Raw genomic sequence first — 24,047 nt, forward strand, 5'->3', positions numbered from 1 at the left:
GTTACCAGTTAGTTTTAAAGAAACTAATTAGTTTCTTCCTGATACTTTTTAAAATTAGATAGACAACTGGTAGAATAGATCAGAAGTAGAAAATTGAGGTTTCTAGCTCTGACTGCTATTGACAAGTTATGTGACCAAAGGAAAGTTATTTAATCTCTCTATACCTCAAAAGTTCATTACCTGGAGTAAATGATTTTTAAAAACCTTTTCAACTAGAAAATTCACACTAAATTGCACATCCAGTGCTAGTCAAGTTTTAGCAACATGTGAGGGAGGAGGAACATTCAGGCACGAGGTAAATCTGCTATGAAAAGGGGCGGCAGAAACTGGATTCCAAAAATGTTATGTTCTGTTATTGAGAATTAAAATTGTAAAGATTTTAATATCTATGCTGTTCACCCTTCTAATATCTTGACCTCAAGTTTATCAACATTGTTATCTGACAACCCGTATAGTATGATGACGCCTTAAATTTCCTTAATTCTTAGAATTGCTCCTCTTTCTAGATCTTAAACTCTGAAATCCCTCTACCTAAATCTATTCCTTCTGCCTCCTATTGTATCTTTTATTCAGTCTCATGATGACCTTTAACTTCCCTCTATCTTCACATTCCATCAGCTCCCTTCAAGCCTCACTTGGGTTCCATCATAGGCTACTTTCCCTAGTACCTTTAATTCTTTCACAATTGCCCAATACTCCCCCTTCCCCCAAGCAATCTTTTCACTACAATTAATCCATTTATTTTTTCCACTGCTGTTCTCTGGGGCCAACAAGTAATACTGGAGAATGTTCCACTTGAGAAATCAGGTTTATTTTACTAGAGTAAATAAACTTGGTAAAGTACCAAATTAAAGAGGCAGACTGTTCTATAAAAGATCCTAATAAATTTTCCACTGTGCCCAGTAAGGAAAAGTCCCGAGGTTTTCATTTCCAATGACTCACAAGATTAAAGTCTTTTTATTCCCCTGTTAGTGTATGTGCTGCCTAAGTGAGCATTTTTTTCCTGTTAAAAAGAAATCACAGCTCAAGTCTCCGAGGAGCTAAAGAATTAGAAACGACAGATGACTATGACAACATACACCACAGGTTTAATGGGACTGTTGCACTGGTGTTACAATTAAAACAATAATAAAATAATTAACAGCAGTTTGGTAGCACAAAGAACTTTTACTAGGTCCTGTACAATTATACAGGCCCAAGCAAAAGATAGAAAAACATTAAAATCGCAATTGTTGCTTCTTTACCCTGTATCTTTTTATTCTGGTAGACTTCAGTTGCCTAAAGCTTGATCATGTCAAAGAAGCTGAGGCAGCATGGGCTACAGTTGACATTATTCAACAACTTCAGCTGGGCTTGGAAACTGAACAACTTTCATACTGTTTGGAAATCATTTTCCTGTTCCTTCCTTCCTCCTTCTCTTCCTCCTTCCCTCCCTCCCTCTCTCTCTTCCCTTTCTTTCCTTCTTTTGGAAATCATTTTCTACATCTCTAAGCTACTCCTGGCCATATGCCCAGTGCCCACTGAAAACCTTTTCAATCTATCCAAACACCTAATTCCAATCTGTAGGTGACCCCGACTAGGCTTCTTCCCTAAAATGATTATCTGCTATTTTTCAACTTTCTTCCTTACCTTAACATGTCTCTGTGCCACTAATCATCTTTATCTGTTTGTTGTCTATTTCGGGGGTCGGGGTGGGGGGAATGCCTCTTCACTTCAAGGCTATTATGTCCATGTGTCCTTGATTTCAGCCTGTATCCTCTAGGAATTTCCACCATCATTTAACACCTTGTTTGTATCTTTTATCATCTTCCTTTTTCTAGATCTTTCCTCTAACTTTACAAATATAATTAAACCCTGTAACCTAAAATGAAACGTCCTCAATCCAACTCCTCAAGCTGTTCTCTCATTCTCCTTTCCTTCATTATAATTTTTTGTATTTATGCAATTAATGTATTTAGCGCATTTTAATTTCTAAAATGTTTTCAAAGTGAAAAGTTAGTTTAAATGATAAAATAAAAATTACCTTCAATCCTACATTCTGGACATTATTCCCATTGAGATATGGGAGTATCTCTTGCCAGTACTTTTTCATTGGCTATGACTGTTATCATGCAATGTATGCAAGCACACAATGTCTCATATCCTGGATGAGTTTTTGTTTCTTTGTTTTGTTACTCATTATAAACTAGGCATTTACCCCAAATTATTAAAAAACATTTCTAATGACTACAGAATACTCTATCATATGGACATACCATAATTTAATCATTTTATTTCTGTTGTTTGGACTATTTTTATTTCTTTCAGATAGACTACCAAAATAGAATAGCTGGGTCAAAGTATGCAAATATCATAAAGACTGAACTATTAATTGCTCAATTAAAAATTATTTTTTAAAGGTAATAATTGATCTGTTCTCCCATCAGCTAAAAAGGAAAATGCTCATTTAACTATAAAGTATTTAAGCATTTTTAAATCGTTGCCAATTTGGCAAATAAAAATGTTAATGTTCAACAATATTTCATTTACAGGCCATTTGAGTTTCTTCTTCCATGAACTGTGTATGTCTTTGTACATTTTTATATTATATGAGAACAATTTTACAAATAATAAGGAATATTACAAATAAGGAATTTGTAATAGAGGATATTATAATCTGATACTAATTTATCATCTTTCATATTGGTTAAGTATCTGTCATTTGCTTTTAATTCTGTATTTTTAAATATACGAGTTTTATATTTCTACATAATTAAATTTATTCAGAAATAAGTTAACCAGTCATATTTTTTTCTAGAGGTTTTACAGTTTCATTTCTTTGAAATCAACTTTAAAATCAACCTGGAATCTACTCTGATCTTGGGATGAGCTGAAGCTCTAAGCTGATTTTCCTTTTTCCACACAGCCAGTTTTCTCTGGCTTGATTAGCCTAACACCTCACTCTCTCCAGCAGTATGTGAGTGTTAAATATTAAATAGCCTGTCTAATTAAGAGAAAACATTTTTCTCTTAACTTCTGTGACAATGCTTTTCTAATCTTGTACTCCCACCTCTAGCCCTTCCTTCTTTGGTTTGTCCCCTTCCTCCCATTCACTAAATATAGGTCTGTAAGGTACTGTTCTTGTCTTCCTTTTCCTTCTCCACGGATTTTCCCGTGGTCTTAAATTCCATGATTTCAAAGATCATCTCTTAAAATGATTCGCAAATCAGAATCTCTAATTTTTGTCTTGTTCCCAGCCTCTGGTACCAAATTATTAACTAAATGCAGGAGATACTGGTTCTGTGGGTAACACTGCTATCCTCCCAGGCAGTTTGACTGTTTTTCTCTCCTGTGCCCCTTGACGATACCTAAGCCCCATTGATTTCACTTCCACATACTTCCCCTACTCTTCTACCACCACTGCTCCAGTTCTAACCCTTATTGGCTCTCAGTGGATTACTGTTAACAACTTCTCACCTAGGTCTTCCCAGGTTTACTTACCACCACATGATCCAAACTATATACTATCAAATAAAATAATTTTTCCTATGGAGTTTTGATCATACTAATGCCCTGTTCAAATATTTTGAGACATTGCTCTTCATAGAAAAAGGTTTTATAAGCCCATATATTTGCAAACCAAAATCTCCATCTAGCCCCAACCTCTGTAATACTAAAAATAACTTTTTAAAAAAGCATGCCACTTTAAGCATCAATAAGGCATGAAATTATGAACTCAGGCTCTGAAGGTAAGATAGTCTGAGATTCAACTGTGCTACTTACAATAGTAACTCAGGGAAGTTTTCTCATTAGCTGTAAAAAATGATACCTACCTACCTAGGTCTTAGAAACCTGCAAGACACTGTTCTTCAGATTATCTATGACAATCTGATTCTTGATTCTACTATTGATTGATTCTACTCTCAAATTTACCGCCTGCCATTTCCTTCTCCACCTCCATGACTATTTTTCTTCCTTCTACCTAGAACTCCTTCCTCTCTCCAATTCCCTCAAGACATGCACATCCAAATTATAACTTTATAACTATGCTTTATGATTTTAGGTCAAATGCTATTTCTTCCATGAAGCTTTTGCACATTTTATGCAATGATTTACATTTTTAAAACAATCATGTATTATTTCTAATAAAAATAGAAACAGTTCAAAAAGATTCAAACTAGCTCTGAACTAAAAGAGTATGAGATTAAGATGGAATGACATTTCTAACAAATTCTGCAAGCCTAGATTTTAAAAAAATAGACTTTGTTATATAACTGAATAGATTTCCCATAATAGTTTGTTGTACTCTAGGAAATACCTCTTTATCCTGGTCTAGCAGCATCAGCATCACCTGAAAACTAGTGAGAAATGCAAATGTTGGGCCCCACCCTAGATCTAAAGAATGAGGAACTAGAGATGAGATTCAGCCATCTGTGGTTGAGCAAGTCCTCCAGATGATTCTAATGTACTCTGAAGTTTGAGAAATATGCCCATACTGAAATTGCACTGACGGTTTATTTCAGTTCCTTTAATAAGTGGATGTAAAACTAAAACCTGAAATGGGATTTTGAAAACCAACAAGAAAACCAATACACTATACATAACTGTCAGTGTGAATGCACTACCACCATTAATTACCTTTAAAAAATAATTAACTAATTATGTACTCTACTGTGACTTTGTTCCTCTGCTCCACAATCTTATAAACCACTGCTTATCTCACCATACATCTGTATCTGACCTATACATAACCTCAGATGTTTATGGACAGGATAAAAAGAACCCTGGAGAGAACCAAGATGCTAATATAATAAGGTCATAAGAAATATACAAATCAAAGAGTAACTGTCAGGAAGATACATCTAACAACAAAATCTTGAACACTAGGCACCAATCATCTTAGTATTTCATAAAAATGACAGAAGACAATACCGAGAAACATAAAACATCCAGACATGCTATGGGGGAAAGTAGACCAACAAGACTACATTCATGATATACATAGAGCTTGGATTAGGACAGAAAGATAAAACAACCTAGAACTGTTTAGTAAACTACTTAAATGATAGCTGGGGCAGGGAAGAGTGGAAGCCATTGCTCAATAGATATATATTGCCTGCTTTTTAGTCTTATAGTTATGTAGTCTGCAAATAAAAGCAAAGGGAAAAAGCCAGTCATGGCCATGACTGTTATATAGTAACATTTAAACAGCATTTGACAGTTTGCAAAATGCTTTTCAAACCAATCATTTCAGAGATATGCTTTCTGAAATAAAAGCTAATACTGGTACAAAGGAATTCATGCTTAACACAAAAGACATGCTCAAACACTAGTCTGGCAGTCTCAGAAAACTAGAAGACACTGTTCTCAGATTACTTATGACAATAATTCACTTGGGAAAATGTAAAGCATTGATTAAATAAATGGCATGAGGCTAGGGCTCTAGCAATGCCTTTGCAAGAAATTTATAGTTGTCTACAGTGGTTTCATAAAAATAAGAAAGACATTTGCAAAAAAGAAACAACAAAAGTCTGGCATAACAGAACCTTTCAATGGGCATATAAAATTCTTTCACATTCTCACTTATTAATGCAAAAATAAAAGTTTATTATACAAAAGGAGAGTTAATTGACCAAAGCAAACTGAAACATTAAAACATTTTTATGGGAAAATTTCACGAATACAAGTAATCAAATAAATGTAAAACTAAAAAGAGGCACAAAAGGCGTAAGTTGTCTTCCAGTCTACAGAAATATTTATGTAACTTAAAAAACCTTTTCTATTGCCTTTAATCACAGTGAGAAATAAAATAGTTATTTTTCTCTGGCCAAGAAGTTACTACTTCTTAATAATACTCTACCTCTGGTGAGATTAGTATAGGAGATAATTGTTTGTCACAGAGTGACTCTGTGAAGGTAGAGCTCCATTAGGTAAAAAACAACAGCTTTACAAACTTTGATTTTCCTAAAGATCTTAATGAATTCTTTTTAAAACATTTTATATGAAATTGTTCATACATCACAAAAGTAGATAGACTAGGACAACAAACTCCCATGTACCTATCAACTCACCTTCAACACCTTCATTTTGTTCTACTTGCTCCACCTATTTTCCCCTACAGTATCTGACACTATAATATCCCATCTTTTTGGATATTTTCCTTTATGTTCTACGGCACTGCATTTCTGGTTTTTCTTCTCCTCCTCTGACTATTCCTTCTGTGGTTCATCTTCTTCCTATCCATTACCCACCCAGTCTAGGGAAAAAAGGAATCCAATGGAATTTTATAACTCTTTATTTCAGACATGTCACTTACTGCTTTAAGACTAGGATAGTCTCTTCCTAATTATCATCTCCCATTGCCAGTTTCCAGGAAAACCAATAAACACTTAAAGTCTATTAAGTGAGTTAACACACCCAAGGCATTCAACACTTTCAGGCCCTAGACTCAAAGCAGATAAGGCACATGAAAGCGCTGAATCTAAGCTAAAAGCAAACAATTGGTACAAATCTCTGCCCCTTCTAATGAAGGCCCAGATGATACCACAGGTAGTGGTGACCTTCACAGATACCCAAAAGCTTCTATCTTAGAACAGCCCAGTGTAGGCCTTGGGATTCTGAACTTCCTGCCTTTGAAAAAATGCCAATAATTCATTATCTACAACCAGAAGGAAGTATTATCAATCGGGTAACCCTGGCCTACTCCAGAAAAGTCAGATAAGCTAAGAGTCTTGAATCTTTCATACATATTTCTTTCCTTACCTTGAGCAATGCATTTTTGACACTCATTTATCCTTATATCAATATGAACTTGAAATTTTACCTAAAATAAATCTTTATTCATTCTCCGTTGTCTCTTTCTGCATTCTTAGTAAACAATAAGTAAGTGAACTGTTACCTTGTTTCATCCTTGGGTCTGGAGCCATCGTCATTCTGTGAAGTACCTTTAACATCAATAAAAGTTAGACAGAAAATGAGTTTCAAAGTGGTTTTCACCTTTTCCCTAAACATGCTATGTAAGCAAAGCCTTTTACTGAATCTTTCGAGTAAAGAACATACTAGAACTAATTCCAACGTGACATTTAAAAGGAAAATGTGATGATGTTCATACAATTGAAATAAGAAAATTTTACCAAAATTTTGTGCAAATGTTTATCATTTGTGTAAGAAATATTAATTAGTCAAGGTATATTACTTCTGGGCTACTTCTGCCTTTCTTAAAATATGTTTGCTTGATTCTAATACAAATCTAATATTTTAGCCATCGTTTATATTACAAATACCTCACCAAAAAAGTACTAATCAAAAGCAGGATGAAGAATAAAACAGATTCTGAAAACAGAAAAACCAATAACTTCTCTCTTATGCAAGGGCCTGGAAAACAGCTTCAAGAATAGGAAGCACAACTGGGTCTCAAAGTGGCCAAAATGAAAGCCACAACAGTCACACTTTCTTCAAATTTCATTCATGGGAAATATCCCCAGGATTCAGTTAAGGGCCTATGTACTATAAAATGTAAGAAGGAGGCTGCTAGAGATAGGCACAACGATTGCAGCAAAAACAGAGGAGGAAAAACTATAAAATGCAGAAACAAGAACTCAAGTTTAATAGTCTAGGTCCATTTAGTTAAAGAACTATTGACTATTCCCTTATGAATAGTCAAATCTTTAAACAGTGAAATCGTCACTCTATTACTCCAAAGCTTAATTAGTACCTTAATTCATTAAAAAGATGCTGAGTCACCACTGTATCATACTCAGCAAGGTTGGCAAGTATCTCATCTAGTCTAGAAATATTACCTTTTAAAAAAATGGTAGAGGTGAAGAGATAAAATGTGGTATATCTATGCAATAGAAAACTATTCAGTAATAAAAAGGAACAAACTATTGAAACATGCTGCCAGGGGGGACCCAAAAAACATGCTAAGTGAAAGAAGTCTCACAAAAAAGACTACATATTGTATGATTCCATGTATATGAGATGTCCAGAAAAGACAAATTTTTAGATACAGAAAATAGATTAGTGGTTGCTTGGGGCTGGAAGTGAGAATATGATTTCCTATAAATGGGCAAGAGGGATCTTACTGGGGAGATAAAATTGTTCTAAACCCAATTTACAGTAATAATTGTATCACTCAGTTAAATTACTAAATATCATTAAACTGTACACTTGAAATGGGTGAGTTATGAAATATAATATATACCCCAATAAAGCTGTTAAAAATGGTTTTAAAAAATAATACAATGAAATATATTTTGGCTGAAAAGGGTATGAATTTATAAGAATTATTTTTATATGGAATATAGTTCCCCTAAAATAGCTGATAAATAAAACAAATGAAATCAGAAAAACCAAACCAAAATATCCAGCATAAGTTACTAAAATATGTCAATTAGTATCCTACTTTTCTCAAAAATTAAGAAAACCATTTGGAATAATCCATTTAGATCTACCAATAACTACTACTAAATTTTCTAATGTACTACAGTGAAGCATAATATTTCATGTGGACTGAGGCCAGACTGCCTGGTCTGTATCCTAGCTTCATGTACTGTATCATGTACTAACTTTGTGACCTTAGAAAAGTACACTTGACTCTCCTGTGTCTTTCAATTTACATATAAAATAGGGATAATAATGATACCTACTTCAAAAAACAGTTGCGAGAATTAAACATAAACATTTAGAACAGTTATATGTGCCAGCACATATAAACATTCCATAAATATTAGCTATTATATTGTTTCTCACAATTTACATTTCATCAGCAAAGTTTGAATAAGGGCCAATTTTTAAAAATCTCTTGTTTCACCTGAATATAGAGTGAAGCCATAACTATAAAATTTATGGCCTAAGTTATTTAAATCTAGTCTTGTGCTTTCAACCAGAGAATAGTTTAAATACACATACAAAAGATCCAACACTTTTACAATGAATGTCTAAGAAAAGAACAATGGCTGTATTTAAAGTTTGTATTTTACAAATATTAATACATTCCCAATCAAAATTTCTTCAAGAAAAAATGATCAAATTTCCAAATGTACATATTTTATCCACAGAACACTTTGAAAGAAGATCTACAAAGTTCTCTTCTACTCAGTGAGCTACTCAAATGGACTCCCTGCCACAAAATAACTAGCTCTTAGATGAAGCAATTTAACTGTTCCTATTTTCTGGGTGCCTGCCTAGCAATCTCAAAAGAAAAACAAGTGAACTGAAACTAGAGCAGTATCAGGGTGCAATAAGCAAATGTGAAAGAAAGGGTTACCCTGAGGGCTATCTATTACCAGCTCTGTCTGAGATGGATCAGAAAGAACTTGGGTTAGCAGCAAGGTGAAGGGGCTGAATCAGAGATTGTCACATTAGGCTGGGGATCCTGGAAAGGAGCTAATTTTCCCAGGTAGGTGGCAAGTCCTGGCACTAGCAGAAGCAAAAGAAATTTTTTCTGGAGCAAAGAATCCCCAATTTAGGCCTCTAAGATTTCACAAACTAAAATAAAATATAAATTGGCAATCGAAGAGCAGCAAACACATAAGAAAACAAGCCTCAATGAAGGAGAGCTACAAAATATTTATATCTCTGAAGATTTCTGATACTAGAATTTTCAAATGGAGAATGTAAAAATACGTATCAAAAGAAAATTAACAAACATGAAATAAGAAACTATCAAAAATAAGCATCAGCAATTTCACTCCTAGGTGTGTACCCAAGAGAAATGAAAATGTGCACAAAGAAATTTGTACACAAATGATTATAGCAGCATAATTTTAAGTCATTAATAGCCTAAGACAAAATGTCCATCAGTGGATGAATCGATCAATTGTGGCATACAATGGAATATTATTCAGTTACAAAAAGGAAGAAAGTATACTGATACATGTTTCAACTTGAATAAACCTGAAAAACAATATGCTAAGTGAAAGAATCCAGACACAAAAGGTCAGATACTGTATGATTCCGTTCTTATGATATATCCAGAATAAACAAGTTCACAGAGACAAAAAGCAGCTCAGTGATTAGCAAGGGATGGGTGGGAGGAGGGAATGAGGATTACTTACGTAAGGGGCAAAGGTTTTATCCGGGGTGATGAAAAAGTTTTGAAATTAGGAAAGAGAAGTAGTGGACACACATCATTGTGAATACACTAAATGCCACTGAATTGTATACTTTAAGGTTAATTGGATGTTATGTAAATGTCACCTCAATTAAAAGAATCAAAAAAAGAAGTCTATTTGAAGAAACAATAAATGCTATAAAGCTGAAAATGCATACATTATTATATCCCAACAATTCCACTCCCAAATATATATCCTGCGTACCGTACCTTCAACCTGTACACCAGGAGACATACAAATACATAAATGCAAAAGTGTTCAATATATCATTATATGTTCATAATGGCAAAAAACTGGAAACAACCAAATGTCCTTTGGCATAAAAATAGATAAATTGTGGTATATTCACCCAACGGATTATAATGCAGAAGTGAAATAAATGAGTTACATATACAATAATATGGATAAATCTTAAAAGGCAACTTTGATATTTTCATAGAGCTCAATAAAAAGTACAAGTAGTACACTGTTTAGGGATACCTGCATATGTAATAAAAAAAATTTTAAGTAAGAAAATTATAAATTCAAATTTCAGACTAGTAATTATCGTTAAGGGGAGAAAAATGATAGAAGGAAGAAATTACAGGTGGATACAATAATATCGTTAATGTTATAATTCTTTCGCTATGTGGTAGTTCATGGTGGTCATTTTATTATGCTGGTATACTATATCATATTTATAGCGTAAATATGAGAATATATGCTATATATCATATATGAGAATATAAATCAAAGTGCTTTGTAAATTATAAAAACAAATGAAGAATACAGTAAAGTATTAGTCAAAACTAATAACAACCATACTTAATACTTAGATTTGTAAATTTGTAGCACTGGTAAAGTAAAATAAAAACATAAAAGTGTGGAAGGGGAGTTTTACTAGCTTTTTGGGGAAGGGGTTAGTCAAACTTCTGAGCATACATAAAAAAATGTTCAAATGTAATCAAATATTTAAAAATACCATTACAGCAAAGTTTCTCTCTATAAAATAATTAGTTGGTACCCAGACCCAGTTGAGATCTGGTAATTTCAAATAATTAGTAAAGCAAAAAATTTAGACTAGTTTCTTAGAATTTATTACACTGATAAAAAACATTACAGATATATTCACAAATGAAAATGGCTATTTACCCTAAAATTAAAAGGAACCACAAAAACTAGAGTTTAAATGCAAGAAAGAATGAGATAAAATAAAAATGAAATAGAATATACACAATAAGAACCAAAGGCCATGTATTCCAAAAACTATCCCCAAATTAATTTTAAGTACACCTCCAGAGTATACATAGTAAAGAATATAGATCTTTACAAAAATATGTTCGTTTTATAATAATAAATTTAAGAGTAAAATTTCTCTTTAGGAAAACTAGTTTGACAATACTATTTTTTGGTGTTTCTTGCTGGATATCTTATTTGAGGAGACAGGTGTTAAACTAACATTCCATCACCACCCATCCAAAGAACTAAAAATAGATGAATGGGAAGTTCTTGTAGATATGAACCCTTAATTTGTTAATTTATATCTGAGAGCTATAACAATAAGTCTTCCTAACTAGCAAATTAAATAAAGGCTTCTTCCCTACAAAAGCAGTTAACTATGTAGTTAACTAGAGGAAAACATCAGGGCAAATTCTAAACCAGACAAATAAGAGCATCAAAGAAACATCAAAATTAAGACTCTTGACTGGATATTAAATTTGTACCCTGAGTGAGGGTGGGGATGGGGGATGTGGGGTGAGATATAAAGTTCTCTAGTTTTTAAATAATGCTCGAAGTGGGAAGAACAAACAAAATACTGAGTAAATTTTGTTTCACTTGAAAAAGGTTTACTTATATAACTGCCATTTTTAGAAAATTTATCCACCAGAAAGAATGAACGAAAAATCTGTAAGTATCAAAAGAGATAATGCTGTCTCATCAGGAAAATGCAAATTTCACAGTATATCTAAATATATAGCAAGCTGTATTATTTGGTGACTTTTCACACCGAAATTCATATAGAGATTTCTTTTTATATATATTATTTAAAAATTAACCAAAAATATCAATGTCTACAAGATCAGATTTCTTATAAAAACCATCCTACCTATGTGCTCTTCCGAAAAAACTTCTGATTGAATGTACTTGGAGAAAAAAAAAAATCTAAAAATTTGTAGAAATATTAGAATACAAAAGTAACACATACCCCCAAAGCTCTTATCCAACCAAACAATGCCCAGGTGCTGGAAACTCAATTTTAGTGCTAAACTCTAATTTTCATTTTTGGCTTCTAGCTCAAGTTATAGAAATGGAACCAATCAAAGAACCATATAAGTGCAGTCCCCACGACACATGCTTGAGGGCTGAAGTGGGTTTTGTTTGCTTGCTTACAATCATGATGTACTTTAAATTTTAAAGTTCCTAGGTTTTTAAGTATGAAACCAATAGCATACTGGAAAGAAAAGGAAACATCAACAAATATTTGTGTTTCAACTTGATTCTACATCATACTAGTTGTGTGATATTGGACATACTATTTAAACTTTCAGAGCCTCACTTTCCTCACATGCAAAATACAGGTAATCCCTTACAAAGTTGTGATGGTTAAATGAGTATACATGTAAAAACACCAATACAGCACCTGGCACGTGGTAATAAGCATTTAAAAAAATGGCAGCTAATAATAATAAAAAAGGCAGCTATTGTATTTGGCAACTCCAACCCTAAAATGCACTGTGACTTCCTAGTTAAAACCTCTTTACTTCAAGAAATCAGGTTAAATCCTGTCAATTACTTTCCTACTTGACAGGAAAACTGATGACATAGAAATGTCCACTTCTGTAGGAAATAAACAGTAAAGTCATAAGTATAAATATGCGTTTAGATTCTACTCTGAAATATGAAGACGGACTGACATGCTTTGCTTTTGTTAATTATTAAATATTCTGCATTAGTAATAGTTTCATATTTGTAGGGGAAAAATTTAGGAAGCTATAAATACTGAGCTTTAGGGCAATTTAACAATGTAATTTAACTTGTGTATTATCTTCCAGAACTCCAATTTATAGGAAAATGTAACTGTTACGTTCATTCTAATTGACTGCTATTCAAAGGAACTCTGTATCATCTCTGAAGCAGTATGACCATTTCAGAAATTTCTCTCCACCCTCAATCTGGAAGACATACCAGGACTATCTTGAAGGTCCTATTAAAAAAGGTCCTGAGTTAAAGAGGAAGTAGGAAGTCTTCCAAAGCAGAAACAGAAGAATAATATCACCTGACAACTGAAAAGTATTACATAATGAAGTTTCTAAGTAAACAAAAAGATCTTTGTCAGACTCATCAAGGAAACCTTGTTCTTTGAGTTGGGGCCTCTAAAATCTATGTTTCAAGTAAAAATACACTTGGCACATGAAAAGTGACTGGAAATATCTAAAGAGAATCCACTGAAGAGTAGTTTCATTAAGCGTGCTAGCTATGCAGGCACAACTTGGGTGCCATCAAACTTAATTCAACTTTTATTTGGCTAGCCTCTCAACTTACAGAAAAATGTTTTATTCATAGAAACAATGCACTAAAAAAGGAAAAATGTTTATGATCATCAATGTCACTTTTTAAAAAGGAAATTAAAATTTCTTTAATGTGAAAAAATAGCAGTAATTACATACAGCATAGTACAATGGCTAAAGTAAGAAGAATCATTCAAGACCCTATACAACAAATGATTACTTACTTTCTGAACATGTAGTTTCACCATTGGTAACAACTTCAGACTCTAATTGCAGTCCATCAAGACAAACTGACAAGTCTCCTATTGTCTCTGTTGGCTCTTTGTCACCTACAAGCTGTAAAGTCACAACCACTTCCTCAACTGGAAGAGAATAAAATTACAGAACACAATAGTCATAGCTTTAAGTGTTAAAAACCTAAAGTCAGAAAATAATTTACATATTAGTCCCCTTTTTTTCTTTAAGTCACCTTAACTGTTAAAAACACTGTCAGAAAAAAATACATTTATATGTATATAAATTGTCTTAATATTTTTCACCCAAGGTTTCAGGCCTCATGACACGAAAACATTTTAAAAATAAAACAAAATTTGCTAATGCTTAATATCCATAATGTAAAATGCTAAATAAATAGTTCAATCATCCTGTTTATTATGTTTATTCTATCCATGTATAAAACGAGCCATGACAACCAAGGTTATTGAGTAATATATGCCTGAACTATACTGAGTGAAAACATATCACTTATGAATAGATTATATCTTGTAAGTCCTAAATGAGAAAAAAAATTCTCGGAAGTATGTTTTAGACAGTCAAGGGATAGAAAATATCTTTTAAAATCATGATATATCAATCAAAACAAACACGTTTCAAATTTTTATATATCTGTTATTATATATATCTACATTTATATATGTACATAGATATATATATACATACACACACATAAATAAAAACACAACCAGCTAAAATGAGGAAATTCTTAAAATGAGCATTTGAAAAGAAAATCTGTCAAAATATTAATTATAGTTGTCTCTCCAAAGTGGGACTGTTTTTACTTCATCTCTGCCCTGTATTTTTTTAGTTTTCCATAATTGAGTATGTAGTACTTTAATAAATATCTATTTACTAAGGGACTATATATTTAAAATATTAGATCAAAAATGAATGGCCAAACCAAGATTACTCAAAATGCTTTATATAGTTCAAGATTCTTCTCCCCGTTAATATTATAACCAAATAAACATAAAAAACAAATAGTGAATATAGTCATTCTTTATGTTTAGCATATGAATTTCCTCCAGAGAAACAAACAACTGAGGACAATTTTGGTTACTTTTACATACATACGTTTCATATTGTTTGACTTTAATGTTTCATAGATATCTAATGCAGCAGTTCCCAACAAAACATCAGACTTCAGTGTCTGGTGACTCCACACACGAAAATGTAATTTACTCACAGGTGTGACAATACTAAAAGCAAAAAAAAGTGAAAAAAATATTACTTCATTAAGTATAACAGTGGGATCCTAAATAAATTACAATTAGGTTTTAATATTTAAAATCTTCTCACTGCACCTCTCATACTTTACAACCAATATTGCCTCTATTCCTGTAGTCTTACGAAAAACATCTGAATTCTACATGCTTGCATGTTCATTTTCCCTTGTGATTGAACTTACAGGGGCAACTTAATGCACCTATCGTCAAAAAAAGTGAAACTGCTTATCATGCTACAAACTGTTGAAAAACTAGTTTTACTTTACTACTATAAAAAAGTGCATTTATAAATTAAATGTTTATTTTAAATAAAGACTTAATTAACTCTTTATTTTATGAGCTTGAGGTTACCTCATTTAATCTTCAAAGCAACCCAATGAGATAGGACTTACCACCTCCATCTTCAGATACAGAAATTGATATTCAGATAGGTTAAGTAAATTGCCCAACATCACAAAGCCAGTCAATGGCAGACCGTAATCTGACCTATCATTAAAATTTGTATTAAAAAGTTCTGTAGTCAGCTACATAATAATTTGAGGATTATATTAAATATCTCATGTTTCACACTGCTACAGGCAAAGTGTCCAGGGCAACTGTCAAATATAGATTCACTCATACCATGCTAAACATCAATAAAGAATGCTGTTAATGATAATTTCCAAAGCAAACTCTGGGAAATTTGAATTTACAATAAACTGTATACAAACTATTTTAGAGTCATCAATTAGAAAAACAGGAACACAATATAATCTACCATGGTCCTGTGGTTCAATGCTATGAAGACAAATTCTTGAAATATTTTCTCTATTCCTCATTTTCTCAAAAATGTGATCAAATTATGGGGGACAAAGAAACACTGTCCTCCTTAGAAGTCCACCTATGCCCTTTACCCAATCATCATATTTCCACCATCATTTTAACAATGATAGGTAGTTTAAACAAACTAAAAAATTTTCACCTGATCACTGCCTCTTTTTGGGGGTTGGGGGGTGTACAATGTATTCATTCTCTTCAAAATTCTCAGATGTTACTTTCAGGAGAACATACAGTATATATTAAGAAAACATTTCTCTATTAATCATCTGAGAAATCATAATGGAGATGAAATAAAAGAGTTGATAAATTTAATTTTGCTTTAATTTGAGAGAGGATAAAGTATACTGTCAAAAATGGTGGTATCTAAATTACCTCAATTCAACTTCAGAAAGAAGTCTGGAAAGCCTGCTATATAACAATGGAAGCTGTATTAAAACTGCAGGCCAATCTGCTGCAAATTAAAAATTCAGGAGAAGAACCTCAGCTATGTGTTCCCCAAACATTTGGGCTCAACAACAGCACCACCATATGGGGCTACAAGGAGAGTTTCTTTATACTTAACTTTTAAACCACTAAGGAGTTCATGTCATTACAGCTGAAGAGCCTCAAAGTGCGTATCTAATGAGCACAGAGAGTAGCAGCTGGTAGAAAGTACATAAGCATTCAGTCTATTATTCTGAACATCTCTCTAGTCATTGTGGAGCTGTGATGTTTTATAGATTTCATTTATTTTTTAATTTTTACTCATATAGTGTTAAATTTATATTAAATCTCTAATGAGCCACTAATTAAAAACAAAGTTTAAGAAATATTAACATTGAAATAAATACAGATGAGGAGCATTAGAACACTTCTGCAAATAGGCCTCAAGATGATCTTCAGAATTCTCAAATTTCACTCATTTGCTCAACATCATTAAAGTACATTAATTAAATGCCTTAGAACTTCAAAAATCCATGCTAAAGAATAATATAAATATATTCAATTTGTTTTGTCATTTATTAGAAATAAATATTATCCACACAAGCATGTATCATGAAGAGAAGAGCTGATAGTTTCAAATGCCTCATCTCACTATTTAGAAATACAATTTATTTTTAGTCACTGGTTTATTTCTCTAAGGGAAAAAAATGCAAGAATCCCAAATACTAGGTAACGAAAGCAATTTGTCTGTATTTCATGTGGTGACTAGATACATTTTGAATTACATTTTAATATACACTTGGTCCCCAAACCAAATATTTTATATTATTTTAAAATCTATTTTGTTGATAAATCATGTTTTTTTTTTCCATTTTAGTAAAAAAAAATAAAATTAACCTATAATTCCCTTGAATCAGTGTTAATAGCAACATTTGGGGCCTTTGTAAGTGTTGAAATTGAGCTATATTCTACTTCTATGAATTCATACTAGAGATAAAAACACCAACATATAGACATATACACATGGATGTATATTGTTAACATTGTCTAACAGCATATTAGAAAACCGACTGATTGATGGGGAATTAGTAAAAAATAAATGACAGTCCAATCCATATTAGGGAATATAATGTAGCTATACAAGGCAAGTTAGACCTGTATGTACTCAGCCGGAAAGATAACCATGCATATTAAATATAAAAGCAGAGTTGTAGAATAAAACATATAATTTTTTTAAAGAAAAAAAATTCCTGTGTAGGCATCATAATTAAAAAGAAAATGAAAACCAGAAAAACCAAACTATTTAAAAAATTAAATAAAAAAAATAAAGTGAAGTACTCACAGCCCTCTATTTTAACCCTAAGTTAAGGAAAAGAGCTGCTAAGAATCTTTCTAGGCCCATTACCACGGGCTCTCCCAGCTCTTGTTCAGTGGCAATAGTGATACCATCATCAATTAATCTGGAGAAGGTAAAGAAATGGAGAGAATGGGAAAAACAAACGGGCCAGCCCAGCTAGGTGGTTGGAGTGCCGTGCTCCTAACGCCAAGGTCACTGGTTTGATTCCCACACAGGGCAGTGAGCTGCGCCCTCTACAGCCAAGATGGTGCACAACAGCTCTCCCTGGAGCTGGGCTGGAGGTTGGCGTGAGCTGCTGTGAGCTGCTGTGGGCTGCTGTGGGCTGCTGTGGACTACTGTGGGCTATGGTGTGCTGCCATGAGCGGCTGGCAGCTGGCGAGAGCTGCCGTGAGCGACCGACTGACTCAGGAGGGGGGAGCGCAAGGCTCATCATACCAGCATGAGCCAGGGAGCTGTGTCCTACACAACTAGACTGAGAAACAACGGCTTGAACCAGAGAGGGGAGAGGTGGAAAAAAGTGGGGGGAAAAAACAAAACCTAAGTGAAACAAAAAGTATACTAGAGGAAAGAAAGAGTCTGAGGGACAGAGGAAAAAGGAAAAAAAAAGGTGAGAGCAAGGGAAGAAACAAAACAAGTGAGACTTTTTAAAAGCTGCATTTCTGCTCATCTACTAAACAAAATATACTGTAGAAAATACTTTCAAACCTACACTGTAAGGGGTTGTTTCCATTTGGGACTGTTCGTATTGTTGCATTTTTCTGTCTTCTTTGACTGTCCATCTACTGTGACTTCTACATAAGGACTTGGTCCAAACCAATTCTTTTTATTTTCCTTAAGTTTTGCTGAAATGACTAGGTAAAAGAAAAGAGAAAAACATTTCAATATTTGAGATGTTAGCTCATCCTTCAAATCAATTTAATTTCATAAAGGTTAAATAAAACATTACTTTTACACAGAGAAGCAGGTTTACTCTAAAATATTTACTATTGTATTTACTCATGACCTTTGCATTTCCTCCCATCCTAGTAAATAAATATAGGACCCCACACACACCACCCACCCAAATTCCCATTAGTATCATCAGTATAACAGCCCGACTGTCAGTATGAATTGTCTCAGAACTCTGAGGTCAATTAAAAAGTACACACTGGGTCAATAAATATGCGAATGCCTACCATGTATCAGACACTGCTCTAAACTGTGTATGAGACACTGCTCTAAACCGTGGGTAGAACACGGTTTTACAGTTTAGAAGTTTACAGTTTAGAAGAGTCCCGGGCTCTCAAGGAAAGAATATCCTAGTTGGAGAAAAGTCCTTGTGATGAAAGTCAGGCTAATGTGGCAGAATATGACTTGGTGGAAAGGAAGGCCTCTGAAGAAGTACTTTTAAGCAACCATCTAAAGAACAAGGAGCTAGTCATGTGAAGATCGGAGGTGGGAAGAGGGGAGCATTCCCGACAAAGCTTGGCATATCTGAGGAAAAGTATAGCAACCAGGGAAGAAGAACGAATGGGGTGAGATCACTTTTAACATTGCAAGCCAACATAAGCAATTTGGGTTTTATTCTAAGTATGCTGGAAAGCCACGGGAGGAAGAGAGTTACAAACTAAGATTACTTTTAGCGTCTCATATATCTCACATTATCTTAGCAAGAGCTTCCTAACATTGTGCATCTTGAGATACTGATTCTTTAGTCACCTTGCTATAAAATAGCCTTGTCCAGGTCCCTTGGAAAGTACAAGCAGATTCAAACCTGGCAGGGCACCCCATGATTCCCACATGTGATAACTCATTGCTTCCCTATAAATGAAGTGATCACAGCCAAGGAAATACTCTACCACCTGGGTATCTACTCCAGCAGAAAGTTCAGAGAATGTCAGCGCCATGCTTGAAGAGTTTGTACAGCAGCTACCCACGCTCAATAGAGTCCAAAGCACAGACAGTCTGGGAATCCTAGCAGGCACAGTTCTAGGTGGCAGCCCTGAATCTCTTGACCTCACATAGATCAAATACTGTCTTTTTGTGCGCTTTTGTGCCTTTTAGGTAGCATCCAAGCTAGCTGCAGACTTACTATTCTAATTCTATAAATTAGAGCTTCATCACTCTTTTGAAATACTTGGTGTAATAAAGTTCAATCTGATTTGAAATCAATACGTATTAGCAAAAACAAAAAAAAATCTGTCAAAGAAAAAGAAGAGCTGCAAGAGATAATGCTAGAAAAGTAGGCAATAAGGAGTCACTGAGGATTTTAAGTAAAAGAGTGCTATTCAACAAACTTCCTGGAACTAAAACATGTATCAGGCATTGTTATGGGCACTGAGGACACAGATGATCAGATTACACCCAAAGATCACTCTATTGCTGTGGGAAAAATAAGTTGAAAGGCAGACAAAATTAGGGGTTAAAAGGCTGCTAGAGTCATCTAATCAAAATATGAACTAGATTTGGACTAGAAGAGTGAACATGAATATGGGGAAGAATAACTATTTTCTAAGGACAACTAACACAATTAGATTTCATGAGGAAGTTGGGGAAAAGCAGCAGCAAGGACAACTCCCAAGTTTCTGGCATGAACAACTGAATGGAAGATGGTGTCATTTAATAAGATGGAAAAGAACAAGTTTGAGGAGGGTGGCATGGCAGGAAATCCAGAGTTTTAATAATGAATGTATAAAATTTAAGATGCTTGTGAGGCATCTCTAAATGGAAACACTAAGTAAGAAGTCATTTTTAGAACAGAAAATATTCAAGTGGGGACCAGACCTATCTCTGATTAGTATGTACTATAAAGCTCTAGTACTTAATTTAATACAGAGCCAAATTCAATCATAGGATTGCCACAGAAAAATATAAAAATATAAAATATAAATATTTCATAGACTAGAAATATTTAATACATTTCTAGTCAACGAAAAAGGGAAACAGCCTAAACAATTATGCATAAACCCATTTATTTCATGGGCTCTTATGGTCATCTGATTAAACCTAGAACAAAAAGCAATTGCAGGCCTGACAGGAAGAAAATTATCTGCCCTCAGTAGCTTTTTAGGGCTCAAACTTTTGAAAGCTATTTTGCCACACAATCCTACCCAACCCCACAAAGACATTTTAAGAAACTAAATGGGAAAATAAAAGAGGTAAGGGAAACTAACACCAACTGTTATTGTTTACTGTGTGTCTGGAACTTAAATATTTGTCATTTCATACTCGTGACTATTCTGAATAAGTATTATCATCTTAATTTTACACATAAAAAGACAATCTCAACAAAATTTAAAGGTTTGTCCAACGGTCACTGCAAAACCTAGACAGGAGAAATTATTTAAGTGTTCAAATCTTGAAGGTTAGATTGCATAAAACTTTCATTACAGTCCTAATATTATAAAACAGATGGATGTACTACCTTCCTGAAATTTAAATTCCCATGATAAATTAAAAGAGCAAAAGAACTATAAATTATAAACTGAAAGAAAAAAAAAGGAACCAGAAAAATGTCAGTATCATCTGGCACCTGGGCTACCACAAGAGACCTCTAACAATAGTCCATTTTATTCTCATTTCTCCAGTCCAACCCCTTCCAGTTACTAGAATAATCTTCCTGTAAAAAAAACAGATGTGATCATGTCAATACTTTTCAATGATTCTCTAATGCCTGCAAAATGAAGTCTGAACTCTTCTGGGGCATTTTACATTGTTTACTATGCACTGTTCTAGCCTCCTCCTATACCAAATTCCACCCCCCAGCCCTCTGGTATTCTAACCACCCTTAGCTGTTTGCTGTCCCTCATAAGGGCCATGTCCTTTCATGCCCCTGTAATGTGCTATGCCCTCCCTTTTCCACCCAATAAATTCCTACTTGAGAGACAAATGCCCCTTTCTCTTTGATTGAATGCGTCTTTAAACCTAAAAAGTCAAATTGTTCCTGCCTCTATGCCTCCACAGCATTTCCATATTTATGTATGGCTCCAACAGCTTTTCATTCTGTCTTAGTTTATTAGTTTTCACTTGTTTAATTCACCCGGTAATACCCTTCATGGCAAGGATGTAGCCAGTCTTTATAACTCCTACAGCACTTAGTGATTTAAACCTGAGAGACATTTAATACATTGGTTGAACCAAATGATTAGATAGAAACCATGTTTCCCTGCTTTACATTCTCTCTCTCCATGTGTATTTGTGTCTGTCTGTCTGTCTGTCTCTCACACACACACAATCTACCGCATATAGTTTTGTGGTATATATTAGTGTTCCTCTGATCCTTCTGTTCTGAAGGTCAATGGTCTGACCTGGTTTCAGTTCTTCATCCTATCTCTTCAGTACAAAATAAAAACTTTGACAATTTAAATAATAAAGAAATCAGAACCGACTCCTTAGCTTACCCAACCTATTTTGGGAACCAGGAGGCAACAGTAAACAAGGTAAGACAAGTAAGGGTGTTTGAGACCAGATAATTTAGCAGTATGATGAGCTAATGAGCTAATAAGAGATAAAACCAGTTAGGCAAAGGCTACCTCTGTGGTCAGAAGCAATGACAGGCCTCTATGGCAGAACTACATCTTAGAAGGGCAGAATTGGATATAAACTCTTGACTTTAAATTTTAAATATGAAGGACCTTCCTGGCCTCCAAGCAATCAGAACTAAATATATGGTGTTCTAGTAAATTTGGGAAAATACAGTGATATTTAATTCCAATTAGTAATAACTAAAATCATGGTTTCTCTTCCTCAAATGATAAGTTTTGAGTAAAGACTGTGACTAAGAAATTGCTAGGAAATATCAAAGTACTTATTTTACAAACACAGTATAATGTTAGCAAACAGCAAGCATTAAATAAAAAAACAGATAAACTCAGTATAATAGCTGAGGTTATATGTAGAACATAATTAAACAGGAAATGGCTAAAGACAAAAAATGATGTAAGAAAACAGACTTACGTCCAATAAGAGACCCATACCACAGGATTAGCGAAAAAGAGTAGATGATCCAGGAAATGCAAAAGTAAAAATCAGCAGAATCTAATGATGGATAGGGATGTACAGGATAAAGGACAAAGAGCTCAAGAAAAATTTAAAGATGTGATCCACCAGTTAGCCTCTTGATAACAATGTTAATACTTCCATTCTGGCCATAAATAAAACTTTGACAATAAACATCAGCGGTCTTTCACAAAACAGTACCATTCTTGCCAGTCATTCTAACCCTTTTAAATTAAAAAATTTTTTGAATGATGTCAAGACAGTGTGACTGAAGCAACAAACCCTTATTAAAAAGTTAAGCTTAGACTGCTGTTAAGATATTAAATTAGATATATGTAATCCTAGAAGAAAGAAAGAAGGAATTAGGGGAAAGAGAATATATTACTCTGACCTGCACAGTGTTTTGGAGTTTTCTAACTTATATACACTGTCTTCCAACAACCATGAGGCAAAGATGTTAATATCCTCAGTTCACAGACAAGGAAACTGAATTTCAAAGATATTAGTGACATGCATAAGGTTACACTTGTTAAGTACCAGAACCAGGACTAAAATACAGGGATATTAACTCCCCTGAAGATATGAATTGTTAGTCTATATAGATTTGTTGATAAAAATTTGGGGTGGGGGGCTAGATGACGTCCCCAAGAGTTTAACTGCAGAAGTTTTAATGGCACACTAGTCAAAACATTGAGGGTAAGTATTTATGATTTCGTGTTGTGATTTTGGCATCTATCTAATAAATCATACAGGAGAACTATTGCCCAACACAAGGATCAATACGGATATTTTCACTAACCAACAAAATGTTAAAAGATCATTTAAATGCCATTGAAGTTCCTAAAGAGACTATCCCAATCTATGTGAAAGAGTAGCACAAAAGATAATCTTTCCTATTGAACTCAAAATTGAATAGCTAAATAGCTATTCAGGTTATGTCCATAAACTAGATTAAAATTATAGACAGTGTTACTAATGCACTGGTACTATACTTTTTATGTAAATGCTGGGGGGAAAAAAGGTGAAGCTGCCTTTCCTGATACTCTTATAAAGAATTCAGTGAAATTAACACTAATCCAAGTTCATTAAACAATCCATTTATCAACAGCACTGTGAATTATTTTTTTAAACCTCTATTTTGCTACTATTTATAATATGTGCCATTTCTCTGAAATAAGTTTTCCACCTGCTGTCACCTGATCTGGTGGGATCAATTAGCAAATATATATTGTAAACAATTAACAGGAATATATATACTAGGTGTGATCAAACAATACAGTGAACATTTAAATTTTTAAAAATGTATTACAGTAAAAGACACAATGCCATTAATCCCCCTCAAAATATTCCCTCTCGCTTTGAATACACTTATCCCATTGTTCTTGAC

The 24,047-nt window shown here is 33.8% G+C and overlaps 1 protein-coding gene across 1 annotated transcript in view; it reads right to left on the bottom strand.

Moving 5' to 3' along the window:
• ITCH (itchy E3 ubiquitin protein ligase) overlaps positions 1-24,047 on the bottom strand; it is a 74,682-nt gene that overhangs the window by 47,211 nt on the left and 3,424 nt on the right. Inside the window, exons 2-5 of the mRNA XM_019733743.2 lie at positions 18,393-18,534; positions 14,933-15,057; positions 13,807-13,944; positions 6,878-6,923 (exon numbers count right to left, since the gene is read on the bottom strand). Coding sequence (XP_019589302.2) covers positions 6,878-6,923; positions 13,807-13,944; positions 14,933-15,057; positions 18,393-18,534 — 451 coding nt within the window. The remainder of the gene's footprint in view (positions 1-6,877; positions 6,924-13,806; positions 13,945-14,932; positions 15,058-18,392; positions 18,535-24,047) is intronic.

This window comes from Rhinolophus sinicus, linkage group LG13 (genome assembly GCF_036562045.2).
Source record: "Rhinolophus sinicus isolate RSC01 linkage group LG13, ASM3656204v1, whole genome shotgun sequence".
NCBI lineage: Eukaryota > Metazoa > Chordata > Mammalia > Chiroptera > Rhinolophidae > Rhinolophus > Rhinolophus sinicus.